We start from the raw sequence: 27,943 nt of genomic DNA, 5'->3' as shown, positions 1-27,943 counted from the left end.
ACATCATCCAGTTGTTTTGACATTATGTTGACTTTATTATCAAGTGATACATCTTTGCAATAACCCACCACCCATGCTGAAACAAAAGAACCATATATAAAATAGAAGTGTAGAGTAAAGTGCAATATAGTGCAAATACATACCAGCACCAGCTGTTTTTTTATTATGTGTTCCCAGCAGTTACTTGTCCTTTTGACTAGAATCCGTGTGAAACAGATTGTAAATATTGCATTTTTGTTTTAGAGTTAAAATACAGTCTCCACATCCACAGATTGTCCTGAACCGTCAAAGAAAATAAGACATTGTCGGTCGTTTATATGCACCAACTGCCATAATCTGACTAAAATTACAACTATACTACCGACCAACCAGCAGAGTTGCAGTTTACGTCCTTGTCTGTCCAAAATGTCATCACGTCATCGTTTTATCATATTAGACATTTGTGTGAAATTGTCACAATTAGCATGAATAATTAATTCTTCAGATATCGCCAAACATGTGTTTTGTGAGGTCACATTGACCTTGACCTTTGACCTCCAAATTCTAATCAGTTCATCCTTGATGTAGAGTGGATGTTTGCGCCACATTTGAGGAAATTCCCTCCAGGAGACGTTCTTGAGAAATCACATTGACAATAGAGGGACGGACAACCTGAAAACGCCAACGCTAACGCAGCGGCATTAAAACAAATCTCCATTCCCAATAAATCACGCTGGATATGCGACAATTGTGTCTTCTTCAAGAAAATATTACAATAAGATCTCCTTGTCATCCACTATGACCAAAACGTTTCTATTGTCATGGTTTGTTATGTGCTTACAACCAAGCTTTAGAACCTTTACGTGTTTCAGTTTACACCTGTGTTACTTTGGCATACAAACACAAACTTTCTTTGGCATAGACAGCTTTTTTAATAGTTGTTACTTTTTAGTCATCCAGCTGGCAGAGGCATGCCACCCCGCGGTTAATCCAGTGTTTCTGCGGCTTGTCAGAGGGCAGCTCGATGGACATGACGTAGTTGGTGGAGTGGCCAGTGGTGGACAATGTCCCTCTGCGAGCGCTGGTTTTGTAGACAGGACAAACATAAATGTTTTCATGTTTAAATTTGGCCATTTCTCCAGGTTTGAGTTTGATGATGGGCAAAGAGTCAAAAAGGATCTTGGGAAGGGACTCTCCAATGACCATGTTCTCTCTGTCCCAGCGCGCTCCCTCCATGAAAAGACCCTTAACGTAGGCCCCGTCCTCTGGCTTCTCATCCATATGCGTCTCCTCTTTGGTTACCTGAACACAATATATCCACCCTATATTATTGTATTCAATTATTATGATTGACACGGAAAAATCATCCAAAAATAATTACATGCCTCAAATTCAAAGCCAATGTAGTCTATGGGGATGGTGTACTTCCTGGCAAAATTCTGAGCCACTCCAGTTAGAAATGACTGAGTGAAGTAGAAGCCAGAGAGCCAGAAGACTGGAGACGGGCCGTTATCTATCCAATCCTGTCGAGACAGATAACCAAGCATAGGTATTAGTATATTTTTATATATAAGATGCAATGTAATATATTATCTGCACAACCAGTGCTGCTTTACTACAGTCCAAATGTGATAGATTTGTTTTGAAAATTATATTTATTCTGCATATTCAAACATTTTCCCTGATGGTACAAACACACTGTATATGCTATTGGACTTGAACTACTATGTTTGTGCTTCATTCATCTTGAAAGTCATATTCCAAATATGGAATTTCAGTGCGATCCATAACAATCATAATTCTTACTTGTAGGAACTGCACCCTGGCTAAGAGATCAGTCACGTAACTCCCCATTGGCTTGAGAGAGGGGTATGACTTGGCTGCCCACATAGCGGGCACCTTGCCCACCATCATACTGTTGAAGACGTTCTCCAGTTCGGCGGACATGACAATCTGGCCCTTCAAAGCTTTGCGGATGTTTACCAAGCTGGCACGCACCACATGAGTGAGTCTGTCGAGGGGATGGAGATAAATGTCATCAAGTATTAATTGTAAAGGATTTTGTATCCTGCGCAAACAAATCAATAAACAGGATGTATTGGTCATTTGTCTTTTCTAACGTGAATATTCAATTGCATTGCAGCACAACTTGTTATTACCTGTTAAAGCGGATGATTTCCTGCCTCAAAACAGTGTTCATTGACTCCTCATACATGACTGGGTATTTATCGATCACCATTTGTATGTCAAAGTCCGCTGGCATCTTAGACAGGATGTCTTCTGCAAGCTCATCTACTACTTCCTATAATACAGACGGAGGACAACATAGAAAGCGTGAATATGAGACAACAAGTTCTCGTGTAGTGTTTCCTCAGGGAAATAAGTGCAAGACAAGAGTGTAAAATGAAAGTCTGAGTGCTTCAGACAACAGGCGGTGCAAACCTGAGGAGACTTGGCCCCACCGCCCGTCTGCCTGGGCAGCGTCAGCAGAACTCCATCCAGGAGCTGATTGGTCTCTTGGTTATCCTTCGTGATGTCAGCGTTGCTATGAAGTCCGAATACACAGGGATCGGCACAAATTGGAAGACTGCGAATGTAGTTGACATATGTCTGGAATAAAGAAAATCATTCTTAAACATTAATTTCTTTATCAGATAGGATGATTAAAGAAACACTTGAGTTCTAATCTTCAACACGATGCCCTGAAGGCCAAACATGTGCGAGATTTCACTCCAGACTAATATTACACTCTATGATTAAAACCATTAATCCTCCTCTGGGGTAATCTGTGAAATCTGCTGCTGTTGTGTTTATTTGAAATGCAAGCAGGTATTTACTTTGCCCATAATGACACAAGAAGATCGCTGCTTTATGTCCCGTCATGACTGATAATGATGGATATGGCAGTCTTACGCTGTAGCATTAATTAGGAGTTGACCAGAGCTCTGACAGTACCTGATAGGGGCCATGATCTGGGACATAATACAGATCTCCTTCACTCAGGTGGTAGCACTCCTTCTCTATCAGGTCCCAACTGAAGAAGACGGACAGAAGTGACAGCAGTAGACGCCTGTCTTTGTCATCTGTCACCCTGCCGCCGTAGTTGCACTCCCCTGAGAAGAGAAGAAAAGACATCATTACGACAAAAATTGGAAATCCAAGCACGTTGCTGTGATGATAATGAGAGGTTTAGTCAAGCTTGAGCCATGTAACTAAACACAGGTTCATGTATGCACTATAATTATTGTCCTGCTGTGTTAACGACTATTGCATCTTCACCTGTAAGGTATGTGAGGGCCTCCAGTGGAACCTCCTCATACTCATCCAGGAACATCTGGATCTGCCTCATACTGATCCTCAGGTCCGACTCATTGAACTCATAGGGAATATTCCAACCTGAGAGAAAATGGAGAAACAGCAACAGGATAGCTTTACATATAACCACAATAATGGAACAATACAAATATTAAATCATTACCAAATGTCTTTTAAATACCAAATGAAAACCTTACATTTAAATGATCCAGGGTTTTACTGTTTCTATTTCTCACCCAGTGGTCCAAAGTTCCTCCTCTCTTGTACTAGAGCGTGGAAGAAGGTGAGACCAAACAGGAACTTCTGCCAAATGGCCTGTTTCTTGGAGCTGCCAAAGAAGGCAGGGTCAGAGATGGGATGACTGAGGTAGGAGCGCAACAGGTTGGCTCTTATTCCTTTAGGAGGCTCATTGGTCATCTTCAACCCATTCTGCAGGATACTGACGGGGAACTTGTCGGATGGATAACTGGTTAACCACAACCTGGGGAGTAGAACATACACTTGCCTTTATCGTCCTCTTCAAGCAAGAACACGTTTCAGTTAAACTCACTGTGTGGAGTCTGACCTAAAGTTCGGGTGTGTGTGTTCTGGGTTGATGGTTTCCTCACAGATCCTCTCCAGAGCAGGCATCCAGCTGGTGGCCAGGTGGCAGTTCTGCAGCACCACCCAGGTGCCGTCTTTGATGGCTTTTTCAATCATCAGAGCTGCTATGGGTCCTTGTCCCTGTCCCAGAGAAATGGTTTGGGTCTTACCACCCCCCATTTTTAGGTCATCAGCAAACTTCAGCAGACCTAAAGAAACAATGCCATATTTTATTAAAGCCTTTTGGCATTCCAAACATAAAACCAGAAAAGTCACCTATGAACCAAGTTTCCTTCTGTGTTTAATTCTAGGCTAGTTCGAGGCTATTTAGTGTTGCAATTAAGAAAGTGTTCGATTAATCACCTGCAGTTGGATCAGATCCTGGTGACAACACAAAGATGAGAGGAGAGCAGCAGTTGGAGTCTTTGTAACTCCCTGCCAGGTCAAAGGTGGGTGGTTCAATGTAAGCCTGTCCCATGTTATCCATTATGAAATCCTGCACTGCTGGAATCATTTTATCTGGCCTGAAGCACCTGATTACTACCATTCTGTCCATCCCCACCAAGTCACTCCACTGGTCCGGTAACTGGTCCTTATGGGGCTTTCCTGAATCATAGAGCCTCTTCCATTTCAATATATTGTCTTGGACATGTTCAAAGAAACCTTCCAGGTTTGGAAGTTTGGACGCCCTGACGATTTCAGACCAAGATTTGTCAGAGAGCCACTCTGGGGAAGGGTTGGGATAAGGGTTATCCAAAGCAATGCCACCTGTTAGAAGGAAGCGCCAGACTTGGTCGTCAATCTGGCCTTCTCCCTGCATGATGCCTACAGTGAGCAGCAGGGAGAAAAGCAGCTTATCCTTCTCAAAAAGCGAGCGGCACACATTATTGTAGATGCTGAGGGTGAAGTGCACGACAATGTTGTCGATCCTTTCAGCCACATCATCGCTCTTCAAGCTCTGGGCAATGGAATACAGGTAGAGATTGATGAACCAGGTCAGGGAGTACTGGTACATAGGCTCAATGTTGGCCAATTCTGAGATACAGAAAAACAGAATGGCGGAGTGCTCAGCCACAGGACGGTAACCCATGCGAGTGTCATCAATCTCCTTCTCGGTGACACTGGCAATTTTTTGCTTCTCTGATATCTCCTCTGAGAGGATTTTGGAGGATGACAAGATCTGAATGGCGGTCTCATCCTCCAGGATGTTCCCCTCAGAGGAGGAGAGCACTTGCAAGATCTTATCCTCAATTTCCTTCAGCTGCTTGTTGTTGGCAGCACTCTCCAGAATGAGCTGGTTCTTCTTCTCTTCCAGCTCAGGTTTCTCTTTGGAAGCTACAAGCCCTAAAAGCTGGTCCTGCAGGCCTTGTGGCGTGATCATGAAGTTCAGCAGACATACTTTGACAGCCACCTCTGGGAGGTAGTGAGGGTTCCTCAGTCCAGTGGTCATGTAGAACAAAAAGTCTTTAGAATATTCCACAATATTCTCTCCTATTTTCATGTACTCCACACCCTGTTGTTTGAAGGTCTGCTTCAGCAACACAGGTTCAAGTACAGGATCAAGTTCCTCTCCGACGTTCTCCAAGAGAACTGGGGTTCCAAACTGGATGCAGTTCTCCAAGATCCTCACATAGTTTCCATCAGACAGCTTGATGACAGCAAGTTTATTTGCCTTCTCCATGTTCTTGATCCACTTGTTGGCTTGACCTTGAGGGTCAATCATTAGGGGCCACCGACGGGAGTTAAACACGATGATACCATTGTCTGTGGAGAAGGAGTCCACTGGCAATCCAGCAATCTGCCAGGCTCTGATGGCCACCTGGTTACCCAGAGTGTTGATGAGGGTTAAGTCTTCAGAGCAGGGGATTTTCTTCTCCTGGCACAGGATATGCCACTGCTCCTGGCACTGTATACGGTAGTCTACTGTAAATGCCCCAAGGTAACATACAGTTCCCGAAGAGAGAAGTATGTCACCTGTCAGGTTGGTGTATCTGCAGAAAGGAAACATGGTATCCATCTGATTAATATCAAACGTCAGGCACACCACAAATCATGACTAATAGTGCAGATTAATATACAGTATATGTATATTTTGATATACCTAATCCCTAGTAGCCTTGCAGCCTCGGTCCACCTGTCCTTCTCCCCGCCCAGTCCTCCTATCAGCTTCTCCGCCCTGATCAGCTTCTGAGAACACAATTCAATGTTGTCTTCCAGGTCTTTCTTCTTGTTAATCATGGCTGCCAAATCATCATTCAGGCTCTGCAGTCTGTCCTCCACTGTTTTCAGCTCAGCTCTTTTCACCGTCAACATTTCCATTTGCACAGCCAGCTCATCCTCAGCCAGCTTCAGTCTCTCCTTCTTTGGGGCGACCACTTTGACTACACGCTCATACACTTCCATTGCTCGCACCCATTTACAGAGACCCTCACAAGCAGAGGAGACGTTTTTAATGATGGAGGGCTGGAACTCGGGGTTGTCGACAAACTTGTCTCGGATTTTCTTGATGTACGGTGCAGGAATGTTGTCTCTGTCATAGGCTTTGAGGCTTTCCAAAAACTTCAGATCTCCAAGAAGCTTCTTTGAGGGGCCCCAAAAGTCCTCAACCATTTTACCTGCAACATATGTATTCGAAATAGTAATGCTGGAATCACATTTTATATTGAGCTGTATATTATTTTCAAAAATACAATATAAACCTTTGTCAATGAAAATGATGTCATATAACAAACATTCTTTCAAAGCTGAGCTATTACCTGAGCCACTAGGATCAGGTTTTCTCTCGGGTTTGATGCCCTTCATGATACAGATGGACTCCATGACTAGTTTGACTAGACCTGGTGGGTTCTGCATGGACTTAACTACTGTAATGTCTGAAGGTTTTAATGTGTTCAAGGCTGACAGGGCAGCCTCCAATGCAGGCATTGCTTCTGCCAAGTCTCCCTCACACTCTTCCTGTAAGACAACAAACAAACTGTGTCGAAATATGCAAACCACAATACTGAACTTCTTTAAAACAATTGGCGGATATAGTTTTAGAAAACAAAAGATTTGAACACTTTATAAATTACTGACATTTTTGTGTGTGTGTCATTGCTCTTGAAATGTGTACCTTAATGGCTTGGGCTGCAGCCGCTGCTTCATTAGCCACTTTCTCATCAGCAGACACAAGTTCTTTCTTAGCGTCCACCTCCACTGTTTCCCCCTCTATCTTAACCATCATCTTATCTGTTTCAGCGGAGGTCTTGATGAGCTCGGGCTGCAAGGCCGTCAGCTCCTCCTGCATCACTGACACCTGTGGACATAGTATGACGTGTCGGCATTATTCATTTGGTCCGATTAACATTTAAGGAAATCTTGTTTGACAAGGTGCATCACCTGAGACGCAGCAAAATCCAGTTTCTGGAGACCAATGATGTAGCGGTTCCTCGCAGTATCCACTTCATTCCTCTTGGCATTGAGCAAAGTCTTGAAGGTGAGGATGAGCTCAAGGTAGGAGGTGGGCGTGACATAGTTGTGTCTCCTCAGTCTGGAGAAGTATCTTTCAGACATTTCTCTGACACTTGTCTGGAAGGTCTTGCACATCTCCACCACTCTGAGATCACAGAAAAAAAATGCGGACATGCTAGACAGTGATACATGCAAACTAGGTCCATTCTGTTATTAGGCTGCTGGAACGAGTACTTCTTTTTGACATCTTTTTTATGTCCTTACTCCAGTTTGATGTCACCGTCCATTTCCAGATCCTCTAGGAACTTGTGGGCCACCATCTCCAGAGCATCATTTGGCCATGCGTGGAACCAGTCAATGGTGCAGCAGTTGATAAGGGATGGGAACATCCTAAGACGGTTCCTAAATGCATCACCGATGGGACTCATAGCTGTTGAATAGATTAATTCCCAGTTACTTACTGAAACTTCAATAAAAAAAGGACAAAAAAGGACACGTAAAGGTGATTACCAAGCACAATGTGAAGGTTGGCCTTCACACGGTCAATGAAGAAGTTGTACATTGAGAGCGGAGTGGCATCAATCTTTTTGCCCTCAAGCCGGGCGATTCCCTGCACTTTATCTATGATGTCAGCACGTTCATCGGCAGCAAAGATGTTCGGCACATCCCCGGTGTTAAGCAGCGTGTTGATGTCTTCTAACATGGCTTCATCCTTAATTTGGCTGTCATTGAACAGGAACACCAGGCTCTTTCCCTCGATGCCTGCTTTAAGCATAATCCGCTTCAGGTCATCCCGCCAGTCTGACACGCTATAGTTCTTGGTCAACTCAATCTGGAACAGGACGTAGTCATTGATGAAGGTGCCCAGCTTAGTGGTGCTCTGACGCCCCGAGCCACCAATGCCGACGAGGAGAAGGTGGCCATTGTCTTGTTTCAGCACACGGCAGATGCGGGAAATGTGCTCAATGGCAAATTTGAACATTACAAGGGACATTGGTGCTTTGGTGCAGTTGTTGTACTCATCCAGGTAGAACTCCATCACGTCTTGTAAGGCACCCAAGTCTGTGATTTCATCATAGGCCTTAACGTCAGAATCGGGCTTCGCATAGTCACCGAAGAACAAGTTACGGATGCTCTCGTCCGCTACCTTACCATCTGGGCTTAGATGGCTCAGGAGCTAAACAAAAACAGGAGAGATTTAGGATTAAAAACAGAAGCTACAGTTTTAAATCTAGACCACACTGCACTACACCACACAAAGCTCAATTAGTTTTTTCATTGAATCTGACTTTCTGAAAACAAAGCTTCGACTGCAGTGCTGTTTCGCATTTGTAAATTCCCACCAGCACATGAATGCAGAAATACTTATTTCTTCCCAAATCTACTAAACAGATCTTTTTGCAAAGGGCTTTTCATCCACAGAATATTTGCAGAAATTACTTTTGAGCGTGCATGTGCGCACTAATCAGATATCTACCTTTTCCAAGCTCTGCTTAAAACAGCTTGAGGTTCTCTCTTTGACGATGCCAAAGAATGTCTCCTTGTCTTCATTGTCAATGAGCCGGTCATAGAAAACACGGTAGACTTCATGGATCCACAGGCGGATCAGTTTGTCTCCGTCCTGCCAAAAACAGCCAACATACATGAAGAATAGATACATCCGTTTAGAACAATGAATTTGTTGTCTCCACTCTTACCTGCATGTGTGTATTTGGAGCCAGGAGCACACCACGTATCACTCGAGCAAAGTCCCGCAGGTTGAAGATGTAGTGGGATTTAGATGGTGTGGGGAGGAAGCTGTCCATGGTATCCTTATAGACTGCCATGGTGGCCTGGACCATGATCTTACCCAGCCTTGGACATGAGACAAAATACAGAACATCTTTCTGACAAAGATGATTTATGTAATTCTACCTCTGTTTGACATTCTGATACATATTTGACAAGTTACCTGTAGAAAGAAGCATCAAAGCCCGTGCTGAAGTGCCAGTCAGTAATGGAGCTGAATATCTTGGTCAGTGTTTCATCATCAAAGGAGTCAATTGAGATGATATTCAAGTGGCGAGTGAAGCGGCCTAACATTTCAAACAATTTGTAAATTTCATCTGCTGCTTCCTTTAATAACATTACTAATATCAAATAAACAATTATTTTCAAAAATACCTGTAATGTCATTTTTGCCACCACCAGGAGGCCCCATTGCAGACATAAACAGCACGTCCACTATGTTTAGTCTGGAGGTGTCCTTCTTGTCATACCAGTGATGATGGTCAATCCACTGCCTCAACAGCTCGATCGGGGGTTGGGCACCGTAGATTTCCTTAGCCGGCATGTTCAGATCATCTATGCAGAAGAAATTATTTACAATTTGAATACAAAACGTGAATGACTATCAAGCACTCGATGATCCACTTTTATCCCAACAGTACGGGATTATGCCGTTTGTGCATCTCACCAACATAGACGATACACTTCTTTCCCACAGGAGGTCCAAACACGCCCTTCCTTCTTCGGTCCAGCTTGGCCATGATGATGTCTTGGGTTTGATTCGCTGAGGTTCGGGCTGAGAAGTTGATACAGTTTGGCGTGTACTGCTCTTTCGGCAGCTTTACCAAGAGGCTTTTGTTGATGACAGATTTGCCAGTGCCAGTGGGCCCAACAAACAGCATGGGTATTTCATGTGCCAGGTAGGTACGCAGGAAAAAAAGCTGACGTGTCGTCTCCATGGTCGGGATAATGAGGTCTGACACCTGGTCAGGATAAGCATAATTTCAGCAAACAAAGACATCCACAGGCGGCAACCTCTGTAGCATAAACGCACTCACATTAGCTGCAACTGGAATGATGTTTTCTTCATCTGTGATTGAATCAGTCCATATGTTCCACTTTCCTTGTCCATCCTTATGAAAGTAGTAGTCATATACACTGCCTGCAAAACAATAAGTAAAGATCATGCATTGGTAATGTTAAAAAGGTAATAAATAATAACCAAAATAACTATATACGGAAATAGATTTTGTGACCTCTCTCAGGGAAGATGTTGTTCTTTTTGAGTTTAATACTTTTAGGCCGAGGGTGCTCATCGTCCATGCCCATGATCAAATTGCGGTAGAAGACATTAAACTTCTTACGACTGTCCCCAGTGATGGTCCCACCCACGGTCCATACAACCGCGAATAGGAACAGACCCTGCAGCCACATGGTTATCTGCTGCCTGGACATCTTAGTGTCACTGGATCCTGACGCGGAAATTTCATCTGGGTATAGACAGAAATGTTAACACACACACACACACATACACACACACTGACGAAAAGATATAAGTATAAATGTCCTTCTTACTAACCCATCAGGCAGGTGTACAACTTGATTAAACAGCAGGCCAGGTGAATGGGAGATGTCTGAACCACAAAGCGACACTCCCTGTCTATAAAGTTCAGACAGGGCTGAACTAGCCAATCAAACAGGTCCACTATCTGTGGGACAAAAGACCAAAGAAGAAGGTACAAGACACATCATTTGACAGTTTAAAAAGGAAATAAAAGTAATAAAAACTGGCTATCAATGAGCAAATTGAGACATGCATGTCTGTAATCTCACCAGTTCTCTATGTTCAGTGCTCAGGCTTTCAGGCAGTGTGTTCAAGTAGGAATCTTTGAGAGGAGACCAGCCCAGCTGTTGAGGCTCCATGTAGATCATACCACACCTTACAAAAAACACAATACAGTAACGTTTTTCTAAACCTTTAAAATGTGTGCTTTCTATATATATAGTATATCTTTGTTGTTTACCTACTGACGGTAGCCGGAGAGGCTTGCTCCAGGTCAGCAGCTTCAAAGATCAGACTCATCTTGCTACTCATCTGGATGATCTCCCCACTCATCAAACAAAGCTAGTAGAGAAAAGAGTGGACAAGATTGGGCGACTTAATTAAAGGCTGCCAATCAAAGGTAAATCCTTTTCAAAAACTTTGAATGTCTGCACCAAATGTACTTCAATCTGGCCAGCAGTTGTGGAGATTCTGTAATTTGTGGATCAAAATGTTTCAATGAAAGGAAAGCCTGACCAACCAATTGACTAACTAATTGCTAGCATTGACTGTAACACCCAGGATTATGGAAGCAGTAAGAAAGAAAACTACAGTGAGGAAAGCATCAATGGGGCCGATACCTTCTTGTTGTCATCAAGCACAGTGTTCATGTTCTCAATCCAGACGGCATCAATGGGCCCATCAAAGATGATCCACTGTCTATTTTCTGAGGTGGAGATCGCCTGATCCCTGTAGGAGGTGGCTAGAACTCCATCAGACCACTCATGGCTGACTGGATCAAAGCAGCCATACAGCTGGCCCATGGTGATGGCCTTGGGGTTGATGATGCAGTAATTCACGGCAAACTCCTCCATCAGCTTGGCTGAAAGAACGGAATGAGAGAGAATACACTTTTATTGATACAAATTGATTAAAAAACTGAGACAGAATCACGTCTTTACTGATAGCTTGCTAGATATGATTAAAAATACTAGAAGATACATATTCATTGAAATACCTACCTTTATAAAGGTCTCCAAGGGCAGCAGCAAGAACTTTATATGCAGAAGTCTTTCCTCCTAAAGGGTCTCCTACTATCATGAAGCCATGGCGCACCAACATCATCTCATACACCTACACACACAATCCCAAATGTTCAGTACATTTGTGTGGTTGAAGAATAACAACTAGCCAAACAAATGTCATGATTCTAAAAAAAAGCAATGTTCCTCCTTGGTACCTGGATAATTTTGCCAATGAACCAAGGGACAGACTGGAGGTTGAGCTTAGCGATGTTGTCATTAAGAGCCTTGAGGAAGAGATCATAGTCTGGTTTTGGAAGGACCACGCCAGGAAATAAGTCAGAGATGATACCCTGTGGGCAAAAATGAATAATTAGTAAACACATTGATTGACAAAAACAAACACTGGCAATTACAATAGTACTTGGTACAAAGTCTGTCACCTGAAACAGCGGCACATCCTGTGCAAGAAACTTGGCCATGTTGACGTCCAACAGCGCCCGAAGCAACAGCACGCTCTCGTTCTCCTCCGGGTACTTCAGCTTCAGATTCCCTGCTGCTGTCAGCACAGACTTCACAGCTCGCATACCGTAGTCATAGTGGTGTTGGGAAGACAGCTGCTCGGAGCACAAGCGGTAGGTGGCCACGATCTTCTGGGCCAGACTGCAATTTGAGATGTATGAGGCTTGGTGAATGAATCGTCTAGCCCAGAAAGAAAATGTCTTACTAAAAATATTTTGTCCACATACCTGCGAGATTCAATGAAGCCCATGGAATATAGTGAGATTTCTCCAATGAGACCATAGTCTGGCACCATCATAGCCACTGTACGGAAAAGAGCCTACGAGACAAGATCGACAAGTGTACGCCCAGTTACCGCATTTCTCACGTATACTTTACACATTCTGCTCTGTTGACTGATGTTCGAGAGTACGCTACATTGGGATGTACCTTTAGGTTGTCAGGGAGCTCGGCCCTGCCAGCGTAGCCAGGGTTCATGGTGATGAACACAGAGCAGGTTGGGTTGAGTGACAGCTCTGTCCCCTCAAACATGAAGGTCTTCAGATCCTTGGCGACGGCCTGTTGTATGCAGAGGACCTGCTGAGCCACCACAGAGAGCACCTCCACCTGTGACACACACACACACACACACACACACACACACACACACACACACAAACACACACAGCTTATAAAGTATTTGGGTCATTTGATTTAAGAGATATACACGGAATTTGACCAGCATAACAATAACTCACCTCAATACGGTTGAACTCATCAAAGCAGGCCCAGGCTCCAGACTGAGCCAGTCCTTTGAAGAACTTACTCATGGCCTTGTAGTCCAGACCATCGGAGCAGTTGAACACTACACACTAGAAACAAATAACAGCTTTAAAGTCAGTATTAGGAAAGAAAACAAATGACTAAAATGCAGATCAGTGTTTTAATGTACCTGTTTAGCCAAAGCTTTTGCTAAATCTTTTGTGGTCTCAGTCTTGCCAGTTCCTGCCGGACCCTCAGGAGCTCCCCCCAGGTTCAACTTCAAAGCCCCCATTAGAGTTCTGGTGTAGCACAAAGTCGAATGAAACAATGACAGACTTCACACCTCGGACATTTAAATTCCCTTTAGAAGTTAGAATATGCCACATTCTTTATTTTGCAGCTCTCCATCCATAGCCAGGGATAAGGGCTCCGACAGGCTGTAAATTACCTGTAGCAGCGGTCAGTAAGCGGTGTAATGACAAGACGGGTGGAATTTCCCAGATATTCGTAGCCATATTTCAAGCAGGTGGTGATCATGCGCAGCATCACTTCTCCATCTTCCCAGAAGTAACGCAGCTGAGAAATCCACGCAAAGTCGTTCAGTGAACAGATGCGGTCCTCCGCCAATTTTGCCACAACATCTCGAGCTTAGTAGAGAAAAAAAACCATGAGATTTTCTGCAAGATTAGATTAAATAAAGATAGCATGCTTTCAAAGAGCAGCTGTATTACCGTGCACATCTATAACAGTAAGAGCACCGAGGGTCATCCTTGCCCCTCCTGGCAGCTTCCCTCTCACCAGCTCCACAATGTCAGCAATCTGAGCGTTGCACTTCTCCACATAGGCCTTTAGGTCAAATGGAAAATCAGTCCACAGGTCAGAGTACGCTGTAATAATGTCTGTGTGATGTCGGTAGATCATTTCAAGTGTATGCTGGATTATATAGTTGTTGTGCAGAGTTTCTGATTTGGTTAATGTGCATACATGTTTTCCTTTGACATTTTATTGTTTTTATTGCTGTTGTTGTATATCCTTTTGTTTGTTCTGTAATTGTTGTTATTTAATTAAGCCTGTATGATTGTGAATTAGGAGTATTGCTGTAAAAGAGCTCAATGCCCAGTTAATTTCCCCTGATTAAACTATAATTGATGGCAAACATAAAGTAATTTATGGACTGAGTTGTATTTCTATGTGGAAGTTATCAGTTGATGTACTGACAGGTAGTGAGTTCCTCTGGATGGCTTCAGATACTTCAGTAGTCCAAAAGATGGAGGAGGCACAAATAATAACTTGGCCAGGCCACTGCAACACCCACTTCTTCCTGGGCAACTACAGCCAAAACAAGAGAGTAGAGATTAGGTTTTTACACTGCTTATACTCATGAAAACGCTTCATCTAAAACCAAATAAATAGTAATGATGTGCATTTGTCTTTCACCACGCCACATTTTAATATAATTACATTCCAGAGCGCTTTACAGCTAACAGACAACAGGGACAGACCCCCTGGAGCAACTCAGGGTTAAGTGCCTTGCTCAGGGGCACAATGGCGGCAGCCCCTGAACTCACAACCTTCCACTGTTCTTTCTGGAAGCCTAACCACTAGACCACCACCACCCACTCCAAATACCGCTGCAAACAACTGATGGATGGTTTCATCCAAAGAAAGGTTCATCACAGATTCAAAAACAAAGTTATATCCTCAAATACCTCTGTATACTGCATCACTCCTTGATGGATGACATGTCGAACACTCCTGAGCATTAGTTTCTCCACCTGCAGGAGCCACTTCTCTACCATACCCTAAAAATCAATACGTATAGATCAATTTAATGTAAAAATATATGACGACTGCCATGATGTATAACAACACTGTCTGTTCTATACCTTGGCTTGAGCTGGATGGATCTTTTCTGTGAAGGTCACGGTCTCCTTCTCAGAGCTGATCATGCCAACGATCTCCATGTTCTCAGTGAACTCCAGTTTGGCGATGCCCTCGAAGCACTTCTTCAGGTGAGGCTGCACACACAGGGGGTCTTTGGTCTGGGACAGGATCTCCAGCAGCTCGTCGTTGGAGAGGAAGAAGAACCTTGGAATATGGAATATGGAATTCATCGTGAAGATGAAGAGGAGAGGAGGGAAAACAACCACTTGACAAGTTAGTGCATCAGTGCATCATTTGTATGTTCTGTAATGTCGGTGAAACTAAAGTTATCTGAATACGCGTGTGTGTGTGTGTGTGTCTGTGTGTGTGTGTGTGTGTGTGTGTGTGTGTGTGTGTGTGTGTGTGTGTGTGTGTAGCTATGCTACCTGGTTGTTGTTCTATCCTCTGACTTACTAACTGATATTTATTTAATTAGTAATTTGATTTGTTTTCTTTCTTTTATATTCCTTTTGTTTTATTGATTCTTTTTATTTAATAAAATGTGAATAACTGTAGTATTTATATGCTAATTTCTTAACATGCAAATTAATTTTTTGTTTATTAAATAAAAGGTTATCTACTTACAAACTATATTTTTAATGTCCCCAAGGAGCAATTTGGTGTACAATGTACTACTAGGGCTAGTACTGGTAGACAAACCGTGGGAAATAGAGCCTCTTCTTTTCCAGGTAGGTATTGAGGCCTTTTTGGATATCATCTAGAAACACATTGGACTCCTGTAGCCGTTTCAGCATGTTAGGCTGACCTGTAGCCACCAGCACATGTGTATCCTTAACCTGGAGTAGTAAAATCACACAGAAGTCAAAGCAAAGCATGAGAGTGCATGAGAGTTTTCGTAAACTAAAAACAACAGGTTGGGTTTCAAGAGGATCTCACCGCCTCAGCGATGATGTTCTTCCAGTAGCTGTCCACAATGGCAAACTTGCGTCCCTCCTCAGGCATCTGGGCAATGATGTCCTCAGAGCTGAAGATGGGTTCAAGGTAGAGCCAAGTGGACTGACACTTCAACATGGAGTCTAGGATGTCCTGCATACTCAGCAGCTTGTCCTCCCATTGCTAGTTAGGACAGTAATGGTGAGAATAAAAGGATTTTTAGCAACAACAAGATATTGTTGTGTTGTTGTGAGCATTTCTAAACTATAGTTTACAAAATACTCCCAACAATCCAACAAAAGAAGAAAAGAATATGTAAAAGGAAATATAAGATAACAAAGTCCTTAAAAATAGATTTGGATTCAGAAGATTACTGTGTGGTGATTATATTAAAACAGGTTGTTCCAAACCTTTTATCAATGGTAATTTTATGCCAAAGCCACTTCCACTGGTGTATAGAGTGGCACAGCTGTGGTTGTGTTTATGCAGAACAGGCAATTTTGTTACTTGTTCTGGCATGAAATTGTGCTTGCATTTCCATCTGCTCAGGCAACCTCTTATCGCAAACACAAGAGTTACTTTTGTGGCTTTAGTTGGCAGAGGTGCACACACAAACCTCCAAAACCACACTCACTAACTTATGTATGTTCACCCTTTGACCTTTATATACAAGGGGGCCTTGTGGTGTCATGTCTTACCTTACACTCAACCTCTATTGGCTTAATGAAAGGTGAACCTCGCATAGTCTGCGTCTTAATAACGTGGTCATCAAGAAGCACTTGGATGTCATCTACTGCTGACACGATATTGGTTCCCTATGAGGAAATATTAAATGTATTTAATACAGGTTGATGTTTGACGTTCTGCGTGAAAATTCATGGTTAGTTTGAGTTAAAGACAGTAATATAACCAACATGTCAATTTCTTGTAATATTTCAACATTGAAGACGTAATTCTTTGGAAGAAGTTAAGTTATTGTGAAAGCATGTGACTGTCTATGTGTTTGTCATACTGTATCTCTGTATGGAGTGAAAGAGAACCGGAGCTCCATCCATTCATTTTTCATCTTCTCTATGGATTTCTCCAAAGAGTACTCCTTGCTAGCCGATGCTCCGATGTCTTCCAACCTAAGGCAGAGTTCAATCAAATCCATTACCTGCTGATCACGGTGAATATTTCTCACTAGCCATGGTTTTCCCTAAACACAGTATGTTAATTTTGCTCTTTACGTGTTTTCCAACTTGGTGTAATGTCAGTTCAGTGTCTTACTTATTAGAGAACTTGGAAAGCCCCAGCTCCAACATGCTCAGCAGAGAGCTGCTCACATCCGGTTTGACAGCAAAGCCCACAATGCTGCTAATCTGTAGACAGACAAAAGTGTGGTAAATTATTCAGCTTCATGGATCACAGGAGAAGCGGGACACTTGTGAATCTGACACTGGATTTCTATCAGATGATCTAATGAAACTAAAACATTAATTCAGCTGACCGTCTCCCAGTGGCGGTCTTTGATGCCGGGGTTACAGATGGTCGTCAGGATTGGTAAGTGATGTTTGAACTCGTCTATCTTGCTTTTGAAGGTTTTTGCGACCCGACAAGGCCCGGGAAGATTACATAAAGATTTAGACAGTTTATGCATGGTCCTCCACATGATGTCCAGCTCATCAGAGATTTTCTCAGCATCCAGGTGCAGGAAAGGGCCTAGGAGTTAAACGATAAAGGAAGTACACCAATGTGAAAACAGCTGAGCCTCCTGCTTGCACTTACTGTGTGTCATCAGTCGTTATTTGTGGCATTAAGAGTCTTTAAGATGAAGTCACACAGTAGCAGTGAGAAACAAAAAGAAATGGGTGTAGATTTCCTAAGTGTGAGTCATTTACCATTCATCCACTCTTCTGACATGGTCTGAAAGTTTAGCGCTGTGGTCCAGAGCTGTTCATATGGCTGAATGTCAGCTAGCAGAGTTTGGACCACCGGGAACAGGCTCTGCTCCTTCTCCAGCAACGTCTGCTCGTTGTTGATGTCCTGTAGAAATGCAACGGTATAAACATTGTACAGCTACCATGATCAATGTCATAGGAGTGCCATTAAAAAGGAATAAAAGATTAAATAAGTCAATAAAAAATGTGGAATATAAAGACAAATATGTAAAAGAATAAATAAATGTGGAAATATACAGACAAATTACAAAATAGGGAAAAGTAAAAGCAATAGGGAAATAATAGGGAGAAATAAAGGGATACAAAGAAATAAATTACATTATATAGAAATACAGAAATAAATATATACGGGAATAAATGAACAAATTAATGTGAAAAAAACTAATTTCTTTCTTTATATTTCCACATTTATTTTCTTATTCTTTTTTATGGGACTCCTATGACTCCAGATTGTTTGGTTATTAAAGCTTTGAAATCAACATGGATAACCACATGCACATGTGTGGTAACATCTCCTACCTCTAGTTCAGTGACAGCAGCCTCCATGTTGGAAATGATTTGAGTGAGATTTCCCACATTGTTCTTCATCTCCTCCATGTTTATCACGTGCTTCCTCTTAAAGGCCTTTATATCCTTGTCCACATTCCACAGCCTCTGGTCAAATTCTAATATTCTGAAATAGTCAAATGGAAACATTTCAGTCATTTCAGTTGTTAGCAACACACTATTTTCAGAACAGTTAGGGAAAGATGCTGGGATTCTTAAAGCAGTTGTTCCCATACATGGCAGTGACTTTCAGCATACTGTAAGAGCAAAGTAAGAAAAAATAGACAATAAAAAACATGGACATTGTGTGTGACATCACTCATAGGTTTGTGAAAGGGATGCATTGAAATCTAAACTTGATTTTACTGCACTTCCTGGAGCCAAAAGATTCCCATGTGGGACACTGGTTTGGTGCCTGGGTGAAGCTGCAGCGGGATAAACAAGTGGCAAACACCGCTTTCACCTGTGGTGGTTGAAAGGTGTTTATTCAGTAACCTTGTTTGGAGATAGTCCTCCGCCTGTTCTCTCATGGTGGTCAGACGAGTCTTATTGTCGTCAAGCTCAGTCTGGATCTGATTGGGCCACTGGAAAACACAGGCGTTCAGCCTCAAGTCATCAGCTAGAGTGGAGAAAGAAAAGGAAAAGAGAGATTAGTATGAGTGCTTTATTCCAACATGGGTACATGGATAGTGCTTAGGTTTAGCTACAAAGATGTGGGAAGTGTAAACATGTCTTCTATGGTGGTATTTGTGTATGTGTCCATGTCATTTCTTCTGAATATAATTGCAAATACCACAAGAGTTTTCACATACAGGTTAGAGTGGCGTAGTCCAGGAGGAAGCTGAGGCGGGATTGTGCCTCATCAATCTCATCGATCAACTTGTGAACGGTCACATCACTGGTCTTTTTAATGTAGTGGTTGAGAGACACCAACTCGTCTGTGGTTTCCGGGGTGCCTGTGATGGTCTCGGTAATGTGCTCGTACTTTTGACAGATCCTGGGAAAGAAGGTCAGCGTGTGGTTCAAATGTAAGTACATTTGCTCTTTAAAGTAAACAAAAGACTTTCTGCTGTTTGAGTTCGAAAGGTTTAAGGAGGCGGAGAGTTTCTCCTCACCCTTTGTTAAGCTCTCGGTTCTCTTCCACTTCAAACGTGATGATCGTGTCTTTCAGTCTCTCGGCGCGGTCGCACAGGTCATCATTCAGCTTGCCAGCATACAGGCAAAACATGGACATGGGCACCGTAACCCGAAGTGAGGCAATCTCCTTCCTCAAGTGAATAACGCTCTCAATTTTCTGAACATTGAAAGAGGGAGAAAGGACTCGGACACTCAGACGGTAAAGGCCAGTTGAAAACAGAAAATGTTCAATGTAGGCTTTCAATGGAAAGATTGAATCACCTTTGTAAATCCCTCTAACGAGTGCTTCTCTTTGAGAAAAGCTGTTATCTCCTGCTTTGCTGTATGATCCAGTAGATGGCTGTATTTTTTATATTCAGTTAAATACCTGAAAAAGGGAGATGCAGTATTAGCAGCTCCTCTGTACTTGTTGGTACGTCAGAATAATTGAAAGTCATAAATTCAGTTTGTGTCTTTACTTTGTAGGTCCCACAGTGTTCTTATGGAAAACGTCCTTGGCTTCGTTGATTAGGTTTGTAACCAGGGACTCGTGGGGACTGACGGTGCGTAGGTACAAGTTCTTGATATCGGGGAAGAGGTTACATTCCACCTGGCGAAAGCGTAGGAAAATGACACATGTTTGTTATAAAAAACAGAAACAGCATTGTGTGTGGTGTAATATAAAATGGATGGCAATGACATCAGTAAAGCTTGTGGTGCTAAGGGAATGCTGTACCCTTGGGAACTTCTCAGCACTCCTGATGATTTCCATGAAGGCTCTGTGCACTAGCTCCCAATATTCCTGAAAGCTCGGACTAAAGTTAATGTGAGGCTCAACCGCTTGTAGCTCAACCAGCAGCACCTGAGGCTGAACATACTTCATCTCATCAAACGCCGCGCCAAAGTCGTTGCCGTCCTGAAGAACACAGTAAGAGTAGATTAGGGTGTTTCTCTCTCCTAATTCCAAAGACTATTTGTTATTAACAAAAGGAATAACTTTTTGTCCAAACCTCGTGTAAGGTGAAGAAATGTAACAGGTCCTGTAATGATTCTTGGACCAAGCTTCGGAGCTGCAGTGACATGAGAGCAGCCACGCAGCTAAAGAACTCCTGGACGCTAACGGGAGCCACGTGTTCACTCGTGGGTATGAGGGGAATCCACAGGTCCTCGAAGGTGTCAAAGAGTGAAGCACAGTGAGGCAGCCAACTGAAAGAAGATGGTGGAGATAAATTCAGTTCTCTGTGTTTGACAGGTCAAAGACAAACAAATATATATCCATTAATAGGATTGCGAGATACGTGCATTTAAGAAGAATCTAGAAATGGTTTAAAATAGATTTAAAAATCTGGTTAATTGAAAAATAAAGTCACAAATCCAATTGAAATGTGTGCCTGGACTAGATTACATTTTTATTTTCACATAACACTGGTGGTCATAAATCTCCCCTAACTAAGTACAATTACTCTAGGACTGTACTTTCCTTATACTTTATAATTAAATATTGTACTTTTTACTCGACTACATTTATCGGACAGCTTTAGTTACAAACTGCACGGCAGTATATATAGTGAATATATGGCAGTATATATAGTAAATATATGTGGCAGTATATATAGTAAATATATGTGGCAGTATATATGAGTAAATATATGTGGCAGTATATATATAGTAAATATATGTGGCAGTATATATAGTAATGTGGCAGTATATATAGTAAATATATGTGGCAGTATATATAGTAATGTGGCAGTATATATAGTAAATATATGTGGCAGTATATATAGTAATGTGGCAGTATATATAGTAAATATATGTGGCAGTATATATAGTAAATATATGGCAGTATATATAGTAAATATATGGCAGTATATATAGTAAATATATGTGGCAGTATATATAGTAAATATATGTGGCAGTATATATGAGTAAATATATGTGGCAGTATATATATAGTAAATATATGTGGCAGTATATATAGTAATGTGGCAGTATATATAGTAAATATATGTGGCAGTATATATAGTAATGTGGCAGTATATATAGTAAATATATGTGGCAGTATATATAGTAAATATATGGCAGTATATATAGTAAATATATGGCAGTATATATAGTAAATATATGTGGCAGTATATATAGTAATGTGGCAGTATATATAGTAAATATATGTGGCAGTATATATAGTAATGTGGCAGTATATATAGTAATGTGGCAGTATATATAGTAAATATATGTGGCAGTATATATAGTAAATATATGTGGCAGTATATATAGTAAATATATGGCAGTATATATAGAGTAAATATATGTGGCAGTATATATAGTAAATATATGTGGCAGTATATATAGTAAATATATGTGGCAGTATATATGAGTAAATATATGTGGCAGTATATATATAGTAAATATATGTGGTAGTATATATAGTAAATATATGTGGCAGTATATATAGTAAATATATGTGGCAGTATATATAGTAAATATATGTGGCAGTATATATAGTAATGTGGCAGTATATATAGTAAATATATGTGGCAGTATATATGAGTAAATATATGTGGCAGTATATATATAGTAAATATATGTGGCAGTAAATATATGTGGCAGTATATATATAGTAAATATATGTGGCAGTATATATAGTAAATATATGTGGCAGTATATGTGGCAGTATATATAGTAAATATATGTGGCAGTATATATATATAGTAAATATATGTGGCAGTATATATATAGTAAATATATGTGGCAGTATATATAGTAAATATATGTGGCAGTATATATATCGTAAATATATGTGGCAGTATATATATAGTAAATATATGTGGCAGTATATATAGTAAATATATGTGGCAGTATATATATAGTAAATATATGTGGCAGTATATATATAGTAAATATATGTGGCAGTATATATATAGTAAATATATGTGGCAGTATATATAGTAAATATATGTGGCAGTATATATATAGTAAATATATGTGGCAGTATATATAGTAATGTGGCAGTATATATAGTAAATATATGTGGCAGTATATATAGTAATGTGGCAGTATATATAGTAAATATATGTGGCAGTATATATAGTAAATATATGGCAGTATATATATAGTCAATATATGGCAGTATATATATAGTCAATATATGTGGCAGTATATATAGTAAATATATGTGGCAGTATATATAGTAATGTGGCAGTATATATAGTAAATATATGTGGCAGTATATATATAGTAAATATATGTGGCAGTATATATAGTAAATATATGTGGCAGTATATATAGTAATGTGGCAGTATATATAGTAAATATATGTGGCAGTATATATAGTAAATATATGGCAGTATATATATAGTAAATATATGTGGCAGTATATATAGTAAATATATGTGGCAGTATATATAGTAATGTGGCAGTATATATAGTAAATATATGTGGCAGTATATATATAGTAAATATATGTGGCAGTATATATAGTAAATATATGTGGCAGTATATATAGTAATGTGGCAGTATATATAGTAAATATATGTGGCAGTATATATAGTAAATATATGTGGCAGTATATATAGTAAATATATGTGGCAGTATATATATAGTAAATATATGTGGCAGTAAATATATGTGGCAGTATATATAATATGTGGCAGTATATATAGTAATATATGTGGCAGTATATATAGTAAATATATGTGGCAGTATCTATAGTAAATATATGTGGCAGTATATATAGTAAATATATGTGGCAGTATATATATATAGTAAATATATGTGGCAGTATATATATAGTAAATATATGTGGCAGTATATATAGTAAATATATGTGGCAGTATATATATCGTAAATATATGTGGCAGTATATATATAGTAAATATATGTGGCAGTATATATAGTAAATATATGTGGCAGTATATATATAGTAAATATATGTGGCAGTATATATATAGTAAATATATGTGGCAGTATATATATAGTAAATATATGTGGCAGTATATATAGTAAATATATGTGGCAGTATATATATAGTAAATATATGTGGCAGTATATAGTAAATATATGTGGCAGTATATATATAGTAAATATATGTGGCAGTATATAGTAAATATATGTGGCAGTATATATAGTAAAAAAAAAGATAAGCTCATCCTTTACCAGCTGCAACATGATGTATGATGAACACATTAATGCATCATTCATTATAATCCAATAATATAATACATTTCTAAAATGGGCCCTTGTGTAGAATGAGTACTTTGTACTTTAAGTACATTTTGGTGCTAATACATTTATAATTTTAATTTAGTAAAATGTTGAACACAGGACTATTAGATTATTCCACATGTAGTATTTCTACTTTTACTTAAGTAAGAGATCTGAATACTTCTTCCTGTAATCATAATCTGCTTCCAAGAGTATGTGTGATCAGCTCTACTGACTGCACTAGTTACTGCAGTTATTATATCCTTTATGTATTCCCAATAAAGACACATTCTGTCCTCTGGATCGAGTATGGCTGGCACGGGAGACTGAGACGCTGCAGAATAATGGTATCCAAGCGGGTGCAAATTACGAACATGGAAATAAACAAGCAGAAACAGGTTTCTACAAATTACAGTGGCTCATATTTCCGTTATGCAGCCAGCCATCCTACAGGGCTGCTACATGGTCAAATAGGCTATACAACAGGCACGCAACAAAGGAGGCAATGGAATCCTAAAGAGAGGCAGAGTGTAAAGCAATCCCCTGAAAGGCAGCCTGACACGGGTCTGACAAAGTGGACAAGGTGGTAACATGAGAGTGCACATACAACAGGATTAGCTCTCTTGTGTTGTGTACATACCTACGAGCCAATGAGAGAACACTCCAATGATTATGTCTGGACATCACATTATGGTCTCACTGAAGGACTGGCTGTGTTTAGACAGTCTGGGAAATTGGCAGAACTCACTTTTGGAGCAGTTCATCTCTTGTGGTTTGGCACTGTCTCTGGACAAACTCTTCAAACTCAGATGGCAGGAGGGGGAGGGTGGTGGAGAAAAAGTCCTCTCGTCGAACAAATCTCAAGGATGAAAAGCTGAAACAAGATTTTATTCTAATTAAGTTTGTTGTATTTGTTTGCACATTAAAAAAAAGTGCATTAGTTATTATAGAATACATGATATGTACACAAAGACACTCGCATATATGCAAACACACTTACATGGAGAAAAAGGACAAATGTAGAAAAGCATACATGTAGATTATTTCTCAGACGTCCTAGAGTCAACACTATCATTGGGAAGTTACCAATGTTTCTTTATGATGTTTTTAAAAGTATATCATATGTATGAATCCTACATAAATATTTTGGCTGTTTACTAGAACAAAAAGGAAGATCTTCAGAGTATTACCTGCTAAACCAGACATCCTGCAGCAGGACCATAATTTGACTGGTAGTAAACAGATGTTGGCTCTGCCACATGTGGGCTTCCTTGTAACTAGATGCCCAGGGCACTGGCGCGCGGATCACCCTCATGGGGAAGGGCTTGGGAATGCTGGGTATTGACAGTCTCTGGCGCTCGGATGGATCCATCAGAATGTATTTCACTGACAAGGAACAACATGGAAGACAAATAGATTAAACAGATTGATCAAATGTCATTTTCAAGGCAAGGGAGGAATTTTATCACAGATGAAATTATTATTTAACTAAGGCACCAACTAGAGTGACTAGCTTTTTGAACCCATATGGCCACATATATATGAAAGAATCATAGTTTTTTGTGTTTAAAGATGCTACAAAATGTGCAAACAAATATAGCAGCAGACATAAAGAAAGGTGAAAGTAGAGTTCTGTATTTGTTTGGTCAGACAGTCTATAAAATCAATGTTAAAGTGACACTGGTGGATGCTTAGAATGTCTAAATAAAGCAATACTGCCATTAAAGATTCACTGACACGTTATTGTTTCATACCTATGCTCTCCTTGAGGCTGAAGTAATAATCTCTTTCGACCTCTTCTTCCATGTTTGCCCTCATAATCTGGAGGTGCTTACTACTATCCTCAGTCTCTGGAGGCAGCAGGCGCATGATGTTCATCATCTGCTGGCATGGCAGGGGTGCCAGGACGGAGCTGGGGACACCAGTGGTGATATAGTATATATACCTCTGTTTGAGAAAAGTTAAGATCAACAATAGGTCAGAAAAAGAAGATTCAAAAGATTCTAATCAGCAACCCACAAGTTCATTAATGGATTCATTGATACTTGCTTCCAGGTCTTTCTCATTAGGTTCTGACCAAATAGCCCTCATCTTCTCCTCTTGGCTGTACATGATGTCCAGCTGCTCTTCAGGACTCATAGGCTGGCTGCTGGAAGTGTAAACATGTCTTGATCTAAGCTTTGGCCGTGGTGAGAGTGAAGCATGAGGAGATGTATCCCTGAGAAAATATAAACAAATCAGATCAAGTGCCTCAAGAAAAAGGACATCGTAAAAGATAAGCTATTGATGGGAAGTGTTGCTTTAAAAAGGCATAATTACCTTCTTCTTGGTGTAATTGCTTGTCTTCTTCCAGGTGCTAAAAAACCTCATTAAGATCAAGAGTTTCCAGAGCAGTGTTCACATTTTAAAGTATAATCAGTGAACAAAACTAAAGAACATTGCAATTTTAGACAGTTTCAGATAGGCTTCCCTTAGTCACACAGACCAGGGTTTGATATGAGAGGAACATTGAAAGGATACAAGGCACTGCAGGTTTTACCAAGGATTGATGGAAAGTGTTTCGTCTGTGCTGGAGTTTATTAATCTTAAAGTCCTGTGCCCGTGGACTGTAGTTGTTTCCAATAGACTCACTGGGAGTACGGTGGTGACGTTGCTCTTTAAAGGGAACTGCAAGTGTCCAAGAATTGGTCTGGAGGATGGGTGGGTGAAGACTGTGCTTTAAGACTAACTGGGGTAAAATAACAACGTCAATGTTAAGAGGGTGTATGTAAGCACAAACTTAGGAAATATCTGAGCGAAACTGGCTTCTGTAAAGCATTTGTTTATATGATACTGTGATTGATATTCTTACTTGATACAGTTCTGATGGTTCTGCATTACAAGCCATGGGAAGAGCTCGGGGAACAGAATACCTTCTGCTCTGACTCATATTGTAGATAGAGTCATCCTCCATCTGTAGTTAAGACACAAATAATGAGGGTTGACACACAAAGGACCACCTACAATTTTGTTTGACTTTTATTTGCACATTACATGAAATAATTAAATCTTAATGTTTATACAAGACATGTTTATTCAAAAGTTGTACAAATTGTAGACAAATGCCGTTTATTTGTTACTGTGTTATTAGTGCATACCAATTGCAATCAAAATATATAACATTGAATACAGTTGATTTCAGAATCAGATCAAGATCAAGGATGTTCAGAGAAACTGCAAATTTCATTTTTGAATTGCTAACCTTGCTATAAACAGGCCTAGCTTAATCTACGATGGTATCAAATAGAATATGTCTCAAACAGTCATATATAAAATAAATATTTAGCTGATTTCACTGTGCAAACGAGGTTAACGTTACCTGCTTCAGTCGTTCCATGTTGAGCAACTCTTCTGACAGTGAAAGGAAGAAAATAATACAAATAACGTGTATGTATGACCTAACAGTTAAAAAGTAAACAGACATTGAGAAACGTTGCACCGTTAATATCAGTTAACGTTACCTTTATTCAGTCGTTATGCCGGTAAGATTTCATTCATTGCTGCGTCGCATTAGTCTGTTTATGTAAAGTTAGGAAGTAGTCATCTGCCACCTTTCTATTGTACAAATGACATAGCTATCTGAGGGCTTAGTGTTGCCCTGTCAATGCTTTGACTGAGGAGAAGTTATCACGTTGCTGTAAAACTGAAACACTGTTGATCTCATCCGGAAAAAACGTCTCCATGGTAACCGCAACTATCAGAAAAGCTGAACAATGATGGGCGGAGCCCCGCGCGCTTGTTTCCTGATGCAGGTGGGGACCGGGTGTATACTTCCGTGTGCACAACCAAAACTACCACCACTGCTATACTGTGATACCACTACATTTGTTTGTTTGTTTTATTAAACAGTCTATTAAAAGAGAACAGCTGGCTCTGGGTTGGGTTGTCTTTAATAGTTCACCTGGAAGCATCACTATCCAGAAGTTGCATTCTGCCCTCTGCTGGTAGCCACTCCACCTCTCCCTCACAATGTGCCTGAGTGTCATTTTCAATGCAATTAAATGCAATTTTAGTATTTTTACATTACTGAATCACCTAAATTATTGTGTACTCAAAAAATACAAATATAATTGAACGCAATATGAAATTACACAATTTTTTAATATTTTAAATATATCACACTTAAATTATTTTTCTTTGTTTAC

General features: G+C 40.4%; 1 protein-coding gene across 1 annotated transcript; it reads right to left on the bottom strand.

Moving 5' to 3' along the window:
* Nucleotides 1–62: 62 nt before the first annotated feature.
* Nucleotides 63–27,709, bottom strand: dnah3 (dynein axonemal heavy chain 3). Its single transcript, XM_029442928.1, has 63 exons — nt 27,700–27,709; nt 27,118–27,149; nt 26,611–26,712; nt 26,280–26,487; nt 26,079–26,124; nt 25,809–25,977; nt 25,514–25,706; nt 24,950–25,145; nt 24,508–24,633; nt 20,570–20,765; nt 20,296–20,475; nt 20,039–20,169; nt 19,842–19,947; nt 19,559–19,737; nt 19,256–19,440; nt 18,939–19,062; nt 18,417–18,570; nt 17,838–17,982; nt 17,447–17,658; nt 17,227–17,318; nt 16,970–17,084; nt 16,656–16,772; nt 15,961–16,140; nt 15,724–15,860; nt 15,027–15,228; nt 14,850–14,942; nt 14,359–14,469; nt 13,872–13,986; nt 13,589–13,787; nt 13,331–13,439; nt 13,137–13,250; nt 12,829–13,005; nt 12,627–12,718; nt 12,321–12,540; nt 12,096–12,230; nt 11,878–11,989; nt 11,497–11,738; nt 11,118–11,218; nt 10,927–11,032; nt 10,673–10,802; nt 10,350–10,583; nt 10,152–10,255; nt 9,782–10,076; nt 9,490–9,669; nt 9,278–9,401; nt 9,024–9,180; nt 8,804–8,947; nt 7,837–8,503; nt 7,591–7,756; nt 7,255–7,471; nt 6,989–7,171; nt 6,633–6,831; nt 5,978–6,491; nt 4,240–5,867; nt 3,860–4,085; nt 3,531–3,775; nt 3,259–3,375; nt 2,935–3,092; nt 2,422–2,589; nt 2,139–2,281; nt 1,786–1,990; nt 1,365–1,502; nt 63–1,281 (listed from the first exon to the last, which is right to left on the bottom strand). Exons 1-63 carry the CDS (start codon nt 27,707–27,709, stop codon nt 928–930), a joined length of 12,159 nt encoding a protein of 4,052 aa, XP_029298788.1. The 3' UTR covers nt 63–927.
* Between the last annotated feature and the right edge of the window lie 234 nt (nt 27,710–27,943).

The sequence above is a fragment of the Cottoperca gobio genome, chromosome 11 (assembly GCF_900634415.1).
Source record: "Cottoperca gobio chromosome 11, fCotGob3.1, whole genome shotgun sequence".
Lineage (NCBI taxonomy): Eukaryota > Metazoa > Chordata > Actinopteri > Perciformes > Bovichtidae > Cottoperca > Cottoperca gobio.
The sequence above is the reverse complement of the archived record's forward strand: the minus strand, read 5'-3'. Positions and strand labels throughout refer to the sequence as shown.

Bases quoted from the DNA above. Each gene is read 5' to 3' on its own strand.
- dnah3 (XM_029442928.1), bottom strand. The intron at 17,085-17,226 runs GTAAGACACTGA...ACTCTGCCTTAG, and splicing joins CTTTCCAAGTTCTCTAATAA to GTTGGAAGACATCGGAGCAT. The intron at 14,470-14,849 runs GTATTTGAGGAT...TTTTGGCTGTAG, and splicing joins GAGTGATGCAGTATACAGAG to TTGCCCAGGAAGAAGTGGGT.